This window comes from Gossypium hirsutum, chromosome A04 (assembly GCF_007990345.1).
Source record: "Gossypium hirsutum isolate 1008001.06 chromosome A04, Gossypium_hirsutum_v2.1, whole genome shotgun sequence".
Lineage (NCBI taxonomy): Eukaryota > Viridiplantae > Streptophyta > Magnoliopsida > Malvales > Malvaceae > Gossypium > Gossypium hirsutum.
In genome coordinates this window covers 21,500,694-21,514,235 of record NC_053427.1, presented here as the reverse complement: position 1 = coordinate 21,514,235, position 13,542 = coordinate 21,500,694, and the positions used below count along the sequence as shown (strand labels likewise).

At 34.0% G+C, this 13,542-nt stretch overlaps 1 protein-coding gene across 2 annotated transcripts; it reads left to right on the top strand.

Moving 5' to 3' along the window:
• The first annotated feature begins 3,412 nt into the window (after nucleotides 1–3,412).
• LOC107948233 (F-box protein At3g58530) lies at nucleotides 3,413–8,450 on the top strand. 2 transcript variants are annotated; one of them, XM_016882710.2, is made up of 12 exons: nucleotides 3,413–3,643; nucleotides 3,730–3,789; nucleotides 3,956–4,039; nucleotides 4,348–4,478; nucleotides 4,590–4,665; nucleotides 5,462–5,532; nucleotides 5,851–5,937; nucleotides 6,034–6,106; nucleotides 6,190–6,257; nucleotides 6,343–6,411; nucleotides 6,829–6,934; nucleotides 8,052–8,450. In XM_016882710.2, exons 1-12 carry the CDS (start codon nucleotides 3,479–3,481, stop codon nucleotides 8,115–8,117), a joined length of 1,056 nt encoding a protein of 351 aa, XP_016738199.1. In that variant the 5' UTR covers nucleotides 3,413–3,478; the 3' UTR covers nucleotides 8,118–8,450. The 2 variants fall into 2 exon arrangements, with proteins under 2 accessions (XP_016738199.1, XP_016738200.1); XM_016882711.2 differs by lacking the exon at nucleotides 6,343–6,411.
• The last annotated feature ends 5,092 nt before the right edge of the window (nucleotides 8,451–13,542 follow it).

The following is a 13,542-nucleotide window of genomic DNA, read 5'->3' as shown; positions in this document are numbered from 1 at the left end:
CAACCCTTGGACAAGTCTAGCGGTGAGGTCAATTTAAATTTATGTTTCCCCTTTCAATAATTGGTTACAACTACAATCAATGTTTTTACAAAAATTTCAACATCTATAAATGTAATGTAACACTTGGTAGTGCCAATGTGTTTTTTATACAATACTGAGATGGGGATGAAGGTGATAGGATTTGAACTGTATCAAAAGATGTCTAACAAGAGTTTTAAACATCGCTCAATACATTCTTTAATCATTCTACTATAGTTATTCTAATTCCAATGACGCGCGTAAAAATAAATTAATTGAATTCATTATCTATGATTATTGAGTATCGTTAAAAAGAAAATATTGTGAAAAAAAAAACTAAACTTATTTCAATAAATACTAAAATATTGAAATATATATTGTTTTGAAAGAAAAAATATAAAAACCTTAATGGGCTAACAACCTCTTTGCTTAGTGGCAAAAGTATTACATTATAGGCATGAGTGATTGAGTTCAATCCCAAACAATCATATTCCCCACGCTTAATTGTAAAAAAAATAAAAACCTTAATGGATAGGGATGGGTTAATTTTGTGGAATCAAAATTTTCGTTAATAAATAATAGAGGTAAACTACAGCACAGGTCACTCTAAAATAGCGTTGTTTCTATTTTGGTCACTTTAATTTTTTTTTGTCAATTTAGTCACTCTAATTAAGATAACTACTTGAATTGGTCACTGTCGTTAATAAATCTATCAATCCACTAACGAATTGTTGATGTGTTGTAACACCCTAACCCGATCCGATGAACTAGATCTAGGTGTTAGGTGTCACACCCTAGTATGAATGTAACTTAGTTTTGACTTATATAAATTTCTATTTATGACTATTACAAAATTTCAAACTTTGAATCGAATTACCAAATTTTATGCGATGAATGATTTCAAGTACGATGCAAGATGATTAAATCACAATGATAACTATGTTTAATTCCCGATCTAACGTAAGTACCTTAAAACACTGAATTTTACCAACATGCGTCCATGCTTTGAACACACCGCTTATCATGCTCTGTCTGCATAATAGTCCGTCTTACCACTCCTTTAGCGAAGCCCTGGCTTTATCCCTCTAGGCGTAGTCCCAAATTAGCTTACCTGAAACATAAGGCACAAAAGTAAGTTCATGTGAACTTAAATGAGGCAAACATCAATTAACTGAGTTATATTTGATAATTCCTTTATTCATCTCTTCGTCCTTAACCTTTAATTTAACTTTGGCGAATACCTTTCTAGGATTTCTTTCTTTATACCATAAACGTCATGCCTTATTCTAATATCATACCTTACCCATTCACCTCTTCGATACATTACTCTCGTTCTCCACCTTGCCCCTTCATGTTTCCTTGACCATTCCTATTTCAAGAGTCCATACTAACAGAGTATCGTTATTCTTGCGTACATATTCGAAGCCATCGTTTCTTTAGTCATTCATGAAGATTACATACACAAATAAAGATTTCATTTCTTACCTCACCTAACATAGTCCTTACTCGGATTTGTTCTTTACGTTTAATTGACTCATTCTTTGGATTCGCCACATATTCTGGCAAATACTTTCTTACATTTCCTTATCAGAGATCAATTCGCCCAAAACAATGCCATTTTTACATTCATAATTCCTAGGTTGCCAATCCATCGAGACTCATAATTGGTTATACACATAGTTAGTTAATGCCCTTACCAATTTTATGATTTAAATCCTTTCTTAGAATTATGCTTCATGAGCTAACTCATAACTTCCCTCTCTACTATCAATCTGTTATCCTTATCGGACCAAAATCTAGTACCCTACTTTATCGAAGTTCATCGATTTTAAGTCATACAAATCGTACTGATTACAATTACGAGTCTTATTCATGCCACATCCATTTGACATAGAGTTTGCCATAAGAGATGTTTCTTACTATGCGCCATTGAGAGTCCTTTTATTACATACCATGAGTGCACCCCTTCAGAGTTTGCCACCAGAGCAATGTTGATAAAGTACGCCACAAGCATCATCCCCTTTAGAAGTCTCCATAATGACTTTTTTTTCTAAAGTTTACTATGCTTACCATTCTTTCAGTTTTTGCCATATCTATAAGTTTCTTCAAAATTTGCCACAGAAGCTTTTCTTTCCCACCACGCCATAAAGGCACTTATTTTCATGATACACCACAAAGACTTTCCTTTTACATTGTGCCAAAAAGGAATTTCATTCAAGAATCGCCACAAAGGCGTTCCCATCAGATAGTTGCCAAAAAAGCTATTCCTTAAGATGTGCCAAGAAGGCGTTCCTTTTCAAAGATTGCCACAAAGGCTTCCATTAAAACCTATTCAAATAATCTTTCCCATCATCTCAAACACAAATAACCTATATACAAGGTCATGCCTCTTAAGGCATTCATGCATATGTACCCTCTTAGAGCTATAAAACTTACATCAACACTGAGAAATCACTAATAGAATCCAAGGTTTCATATCCAACTTAAAGAAATGCTTTAGTTAACTTAACCTAAATCTTAATTTTTCAGGGAAAAGGGAAGAAGATAACTCCCCTTAATCCAACCTGAGTACTCCCTTTAACTTAACCCAAGTCTTTATTGAAACCTAGTAAACGTCACAGCCACGCTAAGTTGTCTTATCCAAAATCCACCACTTCCAAGAAACTCACTCGATTATTTCCTTAGCATTTAACTTTTCTAGTTCTCATACAATTAGTTCCTAACCAGCTTACCTTGTAACTTAACTAGCACAGGACCATGGTTACAAAGAACACTATACCACTGGTGTAAACTCATACCCTCAAAACCATTTTACTTAACCACAATCATATGCCAATAACATAATAATCCGACATGGGACCCTCATTCAATTATACACATATCTAAATCTGTCCACTCTATACTCCAAAGAAAGCATTTAGGCGAATGCTACTTCGCCAATGATACTTCTTTAAAACTATACACCAGATCTTATATCTGCCAGAACCGGGGTGTTACATATGGCATTTATTTTTTTACTTTTGACTAAAGTTATGGACCTTCTGTAATTAGTTCAAAACACTTTTTTTTTGTTTATTTGCAACATAAGACTAAAGCATGTAAGGTTTCTTTTTTTCCTTTCTTGTCATTTATTTCCTAGGAAAAATAATAAATAAATAAATAAGGTGTTTTGGACAAATTACAAAGAAGTGTCTAAGTTTAGTCAAAAGTTAAAGAAAATGTTATGTGAACTATCTGTTAATAGGTTAATGAGATTTTTAATGTAATGACCAATTTGAATAATTATATTAATTAGAGTAATTAAATTAATAAAATTAAATTAAAATCAACAAAATAATAATGATACTATTTTAGGCTCAAGGATATAGTTTACCAAATAATAATTATAATAAAATTGGGGAAAGGACATACAATACCTAAGTGAACCGAACATCAGTTTTGGGCTAAATTTGCAGAGAAGATGGAAGTCGAAGGGGAAGAGCAAACATCAATATGGAACAAAGAAACTGTACCAAAAGTGATGAAAATAGTGAGCACAAGGCTTGCTCAAAGAGACCTCATTTCTCTCCTCCTTCTCAGCCCTTGGATTCACCGCACTCTCATTTCCTACCCTTCTCTTTGGCTTGTACTTTTCTCAGTTCTAAATTCCTTCTTTCTTTGTTAAAATTTGTATTGCTTTTTAAGATCTCACTATTTCTTCTTCTCTTTCAGTCTATTGATCTACGTGAGATGAATAATGCTGGAGATCGACTCATAGCTGCGCTTTCACTGGTTTCTCAATTTCTCATCTTCTTTTACTTTTTAACTTCTGAAATTATAAGTTCTGTTTTTTAATCCGTTTAGTATCTGTACATTGGGTTTATGTTAGCAATTAGATAAAAGGTTATGCATATAAAGTGTTAAAGTAACTTTTTTTTTTTTGCTTTTTTCTTTGTAGCCAAGATACCAGCATGTGAAACAAATAAGCCTTGAATTTTCACAAGATATAGATGATGATCATCTAGAAGTCATTAAGAGCAAGGTAAAATATTATGCAGTTCTGATTTGTAGTTTTTATATGGTTCCTTTGTTGTTGAAGAATTCATAAAGATACAGGCTAGATGATTTAGGTTGCAATTGGATGGAATTTATGCCATTGAGATCTTAGAATCAAACCTGATTTCAAATTATAGTGTTATGCTCTGAATGGATTCATAGATGTAAAAGGCTGTTGGATATTTCTGGATCCTATTACTAGTTCACTTCATTTATAGTTATCTTGCTTATGAAGTGTGGTTAATTGTTCTATTATCTCCTGAATTTTTTTTTATAATATTTTAAGAATTTCAGTGTTTGGGATCTCTTCAAGACCTTGAGTCTTTAAATCTGAATGGCTGCCAAAAGATATCTGACAAAGGAATTGAAGCTGTAACCAGTTGTTGTCCTAAATTGAAGGTTTTTTCTATTTATTGGAATGTAAGGTATTTTCAGATTCCCTTGTTTAGTACAGATATATTCTGACTTGTGTTCTTATAAGCAATATTTCATTAATTTATAATTCTAACGCATCTTTTCATGGAACTGAACTTCAGGGCCACTGATGAAGGTGTGAAGCATCTGGTGAAGAACTGCAAATATATAGTTGATTTGAACTTTAGTGGCTGTAAGGTATTTGATGACACTGATGTAGATTCTACTTATTTTTCTACAATATGAACATCAATCTAATGAGGGGGACAGAGATTTGACTCAGCTTATGTTACACCTTTGTTTTGTATGTCCTACAAGGCCTATTGCCTGAGGGTTGCAATACAGTCAGTTTAAGTTACACTAAGGATGATTCTATTGAATGAACCGGAGAAATTCCTAGGGATAAAGTTTGTGAAACCTTTTCTTCCTAAAATAGATTTTGGGACGAATTTGAAGTGCCAATGGGGGTCTGAGAGAAAAGATGCAGTTGGGAAAGCTGAGGGCTGAAATGTTTTATATACAAAAAGAGAAAAATTGCATTATTGTTCATTGAAAGAGCGATTGGAGATTTAGGTGTTCTGGGTATCAAGAGAATGGGGAAAAAGCATATTCAACTGGAGGCTGCACTAAAGATACCATGGCCTATGATTTTATGGATCACATTAGAGTGGATAATGAAGAGAGATTGCATACAACCATTTGAATGTCAGCGCAGAATAATGCCTTTTTGTTTTAGTTGATTTGAATATCCAAACATGATCATTTGCAAACTTGTTTTTCACCAAAAAAAAAGTTTGTTGTTTGCATATTACCTGGTTTATTGTGCAAGAGGTTTGGTTCACTACTTTACTGTGAAACTTTTTATCAATTTGGTTTCATCCATTTAAATAGTTTATGGTTTGCACATTCTTGTCACTATTCAATTGTGCAAGTCAATGTATGTTATCCTTTTTTTATTTTCTTTGAATGAAGTACTTTGATGTGGCAATTACAGCATTTATCAGACAAAAGTTTGCAATTAGTAGCTGACAATTACCCTGAGCTGGAGTCCTTGAATCTGACGAGGTATGTTAATCTGCTTTGCTTAGTTTTTACTGGGTATTGTTCATTATTATTTACTAATGTCTGGTGTGATATCGGCTTTTACATATCTTATATGCACTCTGCTGCTACTTTTTCAGTTATAGTTCAGCAGTTGTTTATTTAATGTAGGGACTGGATGATAAATGTCAGTAGTTAACATGGGAGTTCAACTCTCACAAAAGAAATTGACACTTCATTCTGTTGATGTTGTTTTCACTTCGTTTTTGAAGATTTTTATGGAATACTTCTTGTTTTTATACCTGTTGGGGATGCTTGTGTCTTATGATTATCTGGTTCCAGGTGTGTCAAGATGAGAGATAGTGGCTTGCAACAAGTATTTGTCAAGTGCTCCTTTCTCCAAAGTTTAAATATTTATGCACTCTCCAGGTATGCTATAATGTCCTCCCACGGTAATCTTTGGGTATTTTTCTTTATAGGTTTGTGATTCCTAACTTGTGTCACTTTATTTCATTGCTTGTGCAGCTTCACAGATGAAGCTTACAAGAAGATATCTGTTCTATCTCATCTAAAATTCCTAGATTTATGTGGTGCCCAGGTAAAAACTAAGGTTTCTGAAAATTTTTCAACAGAATGAAGTTTGTGGAAATTGATACTACTAATGAAATATTTGATCACCAGAATCTCTCAGATGACGGACTTTCCTGCATAGCTAAATGCAAGAAACTTGTGTCTCTCAATTTAACATGGTTAGTGAATTGTCTCCTATACAAATCTATATTCTAATCTGATACAATGTAAAAGCCAGGGGGTCTTGTTTCTTTCTTTTAATAGGTGTGTACGAGTCACTGATGTAGGGGTCATAGCTATTGCTGAAAGTTGCACATCCCTTGAATTTCTTAGGTAAATCTTGAGTGAAATATTGTTTAATTTGTAAGGACCATTACAAGTATTTTGTGTCTGCAAATATTGTCATTATTATTATTTAAACTCTGCATAGCAATACCTCTCTCCTCTATAGGCTTTAATTTTTTAATGTCACTAAAATTAATAGCCTACTAATAATTTCAACTTTCTTTGATAATAGCATGAAATAATCAGTTCTACGATATAATAAGTTGACAAGCTGAGAAAAAGCCATTTCTCCGTACTCTTTTTTGTTGTCATTTGGCTGAATAAATTATAGGGAAGCATTTAGATATGAGAATGGTTAAATTTATAAGCACATGAGCATCTGATGTTGATATGTTGATGATCCAAAAGTCGCCCTTTAGCCTATAAATTCTTCTCAATTAAAAGTTTTTATCTGATGTGTTGCAGTTTGTTTGGGATAGTTGGGGTAACTGACAAGTGCCTTGAGGCCCTTTCCAAGTCGTGCGCAAATACGATGACGACTCTTGATGTTAATGGATGTATTGGTATTAAGGTAAGCAACTGTTCTGTCTATAAAGCATTCTGTTTGTCCTCTGCTTATTTATAGGAAAGTTATTACAGTTATTTTCTAATCAAGAATCTTTATTGTTGTAATCCCATCAAAGATGACCTCCCTTGCTTTTAGATATTGTTCTACTCTCAAGATGGTGTTTGGTCGAGGAATTTTAAATTTTTGAATATTTTTAAAACGGCAATTATTTTAAAATGCTAGTTTTTCTAATTATTGTGTTTGAATAATATTTTTTTAGAAAAATTTGGGCTACTGGAATTTCATAAACTAAAAGAAAATAATTATAAAAGAAGAATAATGATATTATAAATAATATAAAAAATATGTAATATGGATATAGCCAGATTTGTAAAAATATATAAATATCTTTTTATAATATAAAATATATATAAAAGATGTATATTGGAATTAAATAAAGATGATACTTTGAAGTTTAAGTTTGTTATTTTATAGTTGGACCATGTGTATTAAACGAAAATAAGATTATGAGAAACTTTGAAAACCACCACTTCCGGTGTGATTCGCATATTCAATTCCCCTTTTGAATATTTTACAAATTTTGAAATTCATTATTTTTATCCAAACAAGTAAATTCATTTTCGAAATTTTAAAATTCTTGATAGAAATTAAAATCCTCTTCCAAACCTCTCATTCAAACACACTCTTAGGTAGATGAATATACCTGTGTTGCTCTAACTTATTTTTCTTGGAAGTACCCATGTCAAACATATCTGGAAATGAGGTTGGGGATATGACCCATACATGAAAAACTTGGCAAAATTTGGACATATCTGTGTTGGACATATACCAGTATCTGATACTCCAACCGTATCTGAGTAACATAAAAATATACCCCATTTGGAATGGTATTGCTCAAATGTGAAGGCACCAACAGAACATGCACTATCGGAAACTACTATATTACTGGCTGCTCAGATGTGTGTCCATGCCTGCAGTACTCAAACCCGACAGTAGATAGCTATTTGTACATGATGGCACCGTTGAGAAGCTGCAATGTTTCCTTGCTACATAAAGTTCAAAGTTTGCTAATAATTTCTGTCAAATTCTTTTGCTAAATGTATGTTGATATTGGTTGCAGAGACGGAGCCGCGATGATTTACTTAAGTTGTTCCCATATCTGAGATGCTTTAAAGTGCATAGCTGATCTGATGGTGTACTAAGTTTGCAAGAGTAACATCAAAATGATGATGCATTCTTCAAGGGGGGGAGGGGGGATTATGTAGCATAGGCCTTTGGTATTAAATGGAGAATTAATGGCATTGCCTTGTTGTAGACATGTAAATTAATTATAATGATGACAGTTGAACTGCTTTTACTGGAGTGAGGCCTCAATTGAATTTAGGAATAGGAAAGGAAAAATGAAAAATTTTCTGAACGTTTACCCTAGTCTGTTGCTGCAATTTCTACATAAATTGTATCTGACTGCCTGTGATTCACATTTGACAGTACTCATCAATGGAAATACTTTCTTTTTACAGTTTTAATGGCTCAGTTGTTATTAGAGTTGCATATATTCTCCAGGGCACAACTCAAGTCTTCTTGTTATATATATTTTGCGATTTGGGGGAATCTAACATTCTTTATTCGTTAAATTCTTTAATTAGTCATTGTACTTTGTGAAAGTTATAAAATTAGTCCTTGTGCTTTAATTTGTACTTTGTGAAAGTTATAAAATTAGTCCTTGTGCTTTAATTTGATCAGCTTTAATTTATATATTTTTCAATTTGTTCAATTTTAGTTTTTGTACTTTTGAAGTGAGTTATCAAACTTTTTATATCCACGAGACATACTCATCATTGCACATGACAAATTAAGTAAACTTATTATGAAATGTATATATGTATATATCAAATGTTATAATATGGATCATTGTCTCTAATTCAGTACTTTATAAAAAAAATTATATGATTATCTATCTACAAGGCTTTATACTATCATATCTAATTTCATCATTTAGATTCAAAACATAGCATCATTATTATCTCAAACACATTTCATAATGTGTCAATTAGCAAATCTATAATAGTACTCAATGTCTTATAATCCATTTGTTTAGTGATTTCTTATGAATCATCATTCGATTTACAACTCATGTATGTGTTGGGAATTAATTCAAAGTAGTGGGTTGTTTAGTTTACCAAGTATTTCGGTAGAACCTTTGTTAGTTCCAGATTTTCAGTTTAATTGAATAAGTTGTTAACTATTTTTGTGTTGAGGTAGTTTCTTTGTAAGCCTATAAATATAGGCATTTATGCTTTGTTTTATCAATTCAGTGTTTATCAATAATTGAATAACTTTGATGCATATTGTAATTGTCTCTTTCACGTTTCATTCTTCAACAAATTTGGCATCAGAGCAAGGTATGATATTTTAGGCAATTGAGTGAAAGTTAGGTTTGGGTCCAATAGGTATTTGAGAGAAACACATTTTTAGGTCTTTGGGAAACACGAGAAAAGAGAGTGTGTGTCCTTGGAATGGCATCAGTTGGTTTTCCTTCCTCTCAACCACTCATACCCATTTTCAATGGTGAGAAATATGAGTGATGGAGCATCAAGGTGAAGACATTGCTCAGAACACAAGAGCTATGGGACTTGGTCGAGAATAGGTTTGCTGACATACTTGAACTTGATGAAGAAGAAAAGAGATTGAAAGAAACCAAGAAAAAAGATGCTAAGGCATTGTTCATTATCTAGCAAGCGGTTCATGACTCTATTTTCTCACGAATTGCTGCAGTAACCACATCAAATGAAGCATGGTCAATTTTTCAGAAAGAGTATCAAGGTGATTCAAAGGTTATAGTGGTGAAATTGCAATCACTACAACGTGATTTTGAAACCTTGATGATGAAGAATGGTGAATCAATTACTGATTTTTTTTTCACAAATAAGGACAATAATCGGCCAATTGCACTCTTGCGACGAATAAATTTTAGACGAGATAATTGTAGCAAAAGTTTTGCGAAGCTTGACAACAAAATTTGATCATGTTGTGGTTGTTATAGAAGAATCCAAAGTTCTGTCAGTTCTCTCCGTTGATGAGATGAACTGATGGGGTTTCTTCAATCTCATGAGGCGAGAATCAACAGATCAGCAGAAAAGAGCGAAGAGCAGGCATTTCAAGTGAAGGAGACATTCACAAATCAAGGCAATAATGACCGTTCAACAAACAATGATCAAGGAAGAGGAGGATTTCATAGTGGTCGTGGTCGTGGTTATGGTTATGGTAGAGGTAGAGGCAGAGGAAGAGGAAGAGGAAAGAATGATGGACAAAGGCAATACAATGAGCAAAGTAACACAAAATAAGGCATACAATGTTATCATTGCAACAGATATAGGCATATAAAAGCTGATTGCTGGTATAATAATCAAAAAATTAACTTTGCAACAGAAAGTGATGAGGAAAGCAAGCATTTTATAGCTTGTATTGATGCTAACTATAAGCCAAATGATTTGTGGTTTGTGGACAACAGCTGTTCGAATCATATGACAGGCACTAAATCCTTGTTCAAGGTGTTTGATGAGTCACAAAAGATAAAGTTGCAGCTTGGGAACAAAAGGGAGATGCAAGTTAAAGGAAAATGCACGGTGAAATTTTTTACTAGCCATGGAGAAGGAAAAATTTTGGATAATGTTCAATTTATTCCTTATTTAGGATACAATGTATTGAGTGTTGGACAACTAATGGCTGATAGATATTCTGTCATATTTGATGATGATGCATGTATCATCAAAAATAAAAAGTTAGGCAAATAAGTCCATGTCCACATGACTCCAAACAAGATGTTTCCGTCGGATGTTTCAAACATGGAGAACTTTGTTCTTGCTACAAGTGCACAGGATGACTCGAAGCTATGGCATTTGAGGTATGGACATCTCAATATTAAAGGTCTGAAATTGCTAAGTGATAAAGGTATGGCTCTTGAACTACCAGAAATTGGCTCTCCTGATTTATGTGAGGGGTGCATTTATGGAAAGCAAACTAGAAAGCCATTTCCTATTGGAAAAGCATGGAGAGCTACTGAATGTTTAGAATTAATTCAAGCTGATTTATATGGTCCTATGCAAACCGAGCCCTTGGGTGGGAGCCGTTACTTCTTGTTGTTCACTGATGATTATAGCCACATGAGTTGGGCGTATTTTCTGGAAAACAAGTTAGAAACTTATGAAAAGTTCCAAAAATTCAAGGCTATGGTGGAGAACCAAAGAGGCTACCATATCAAAGTTCTTCGTATGAATCGAGGAGGAGAGTTCCTGTCTAAAGAGTTCAATCTATTTTGTGAAGACAATGGCATCCGTAGGGAGTTAACAATTCCTTACACTCCAGAGTAGAACAGTGTCGCTGAGCAGAAGAACCGAACTGTTGTAAAGATGGTGAGAAACATGTTACAAGCAAAGGAACTCTCAAATCAGTTTTGGGCAGAAGCTGTGGCAACATCAGTCTATCTACTGAATCTCTCGCCAATAAGGGCTATCATGAACAAAACTCCATATGAAGCTTGGTGTGGTAGGAAACCCAATGTTAGTCATTTAAGAATTTTTTAGTGTGTTGCTTATGCTTTGGTAAAATCTCATGCTCGTAAAAAACTTAATGAAAAATCTAAAAAATATATTTTTATTGGTTATTGTACTCAATCCAAAGTATATAGATTGTATAACCCTCATAGTGAAAAATTTTCAAGTAGAAGAGATGTAGTGTTTGATGAAAATGCAAGCTAAGATATGATTGTAGAGTAGGTACAATAGGAGATTTCTTTTCCCATTGAAGATTCTCCAGATAAAAAATAAGAGTCGGCACTAGCAACATCTACAGCACTTGAAGAGTCTTCTGAAGAACCAATTCCACTAAGGAGATCAACAAGGGTCAGAAAACCAAACCTGAAATATACTGATGACACTTATGCATCCTGTTAATTTACTCTAGTTGTTTCAGATCCATTGTATTATGAAGAAGCTGCTGATAAGGAAGAATGAAAAAAGGCGATGATGGAGGAGATGAATCCATCAAAAAAATGGAACTTAGGAGATGGTCGACTTGCCAGAAGATAAAAAATGCAATTGGTTTGAAGTGGGTGTTCAAGACAAAATTTGGTGCAGATAGAAGCATCCAAAAGCACAAAGCTCGTCTTGTGGCAAAAGGTTATGCACAGCAATATGGTGTTGATTTTGAAGAAACCTTCTCTCCGGTTTCCATAAAAAAGAATGGAACTTGGGAGATGGTTAACTTACTGGAAGATAAAAATGCAATTGGTTTAAAGTGGGTGTTCGAGAAAAAATTTGGTGCAGATGGAAGCATCCAAAAGCACAAGCTAGACTTGTGACGAAAGGTTATGCACAACAATATGGTGTTGATTTAGAAGAAACCTTCTCTCCGGTAGCTCAATTCAAAATGGTGAGGCTTTTTCTAGCATTGGCTGCACAATTGCAATGGCCTGTTTATCAATTTGATGTCAAATCAGCATTCCTCAATGGAGACTTACAAGAGGAGGTTTACATAGCACAACCAGAAGGTTTCATAGAGAAGGGCAATGAAACAAAGATGTACAAGTTGAAAAAGGTGTTGTACGGATTGAAGCAAGCCCCTCGAGCATGGTACAACAAGATTGATGGGTATCTTCAGAAGAAAGGGTACAAGAGAAGTGAAAATGAGCCCAACTTGTATGTGGAAAAGGAAGGCAAAAATGATTTCATCATTTTTTTGTCTTTACGTTGATGATATCATTTATACTAGTTCCTCTAACTTTCTTATTGATGAGTTTAAGTCAAAAATGATTAATGAATTCGAGATGCCGGATATGGGTTTATTGCATTATTTCCTTAGCCTTGAAGTTCATCAAGCAGAAAATGGAATTTTTATCTCATAAGAAAATATGCCAAGGATCTTCTCAGTAATTTTGGCATACTTAATTGCAAGCCTACAGCTACACCCATGAATATCAATGAGAAATTGCAACTAGAAGTTGGAGAAGAAATGGCTGATGCAAGGAGGTTCAGAAGCCTGGTTGGAGGTTTAATTAATTTGACTCACACTAGGCCCAATATTGCATTTCCTATTGGTGTTATTTCTAGGTTTATGCAGCAACATTCAAAGGTTCATTATGAAGCAGCAAAACAGGTATTGCGGTACATTGCTAAAACTTTGGAGTATGGCATTTGGTACTCAAAAACTTCAATTTTCAGATTGTGTGGGTTCACAAGCAGTAATTGGGCAAGTTCTTTAGATGATAGAAGAAGTGTATCAGCAAATGTTTTCACTCTAGGTTCAGGGGTGATCACTTGGAGTTCTAAGAAGCAAGCTACAACAGCATTGTCAACCTCAGAGGTTGAGTATTTAGCAGCAACTGCAGCAACTTGTCAAGCTATTTGGCTAAGGATAATGTTAGCCGATCTTCAACAAGAGCAGAAATGTGCAACAAAGATATTTTGTGACAACAAATCAACTATCTTCATGACAAAGAATCCAACATTTCATAGTAGAACAAAGCACATCGATATTTGTTATCATTTCATTCGTGATTTGGTAGCAAAAGAGTAGACATCATTGGAGTATTGCAGCACCCAAGAGCAACTAGC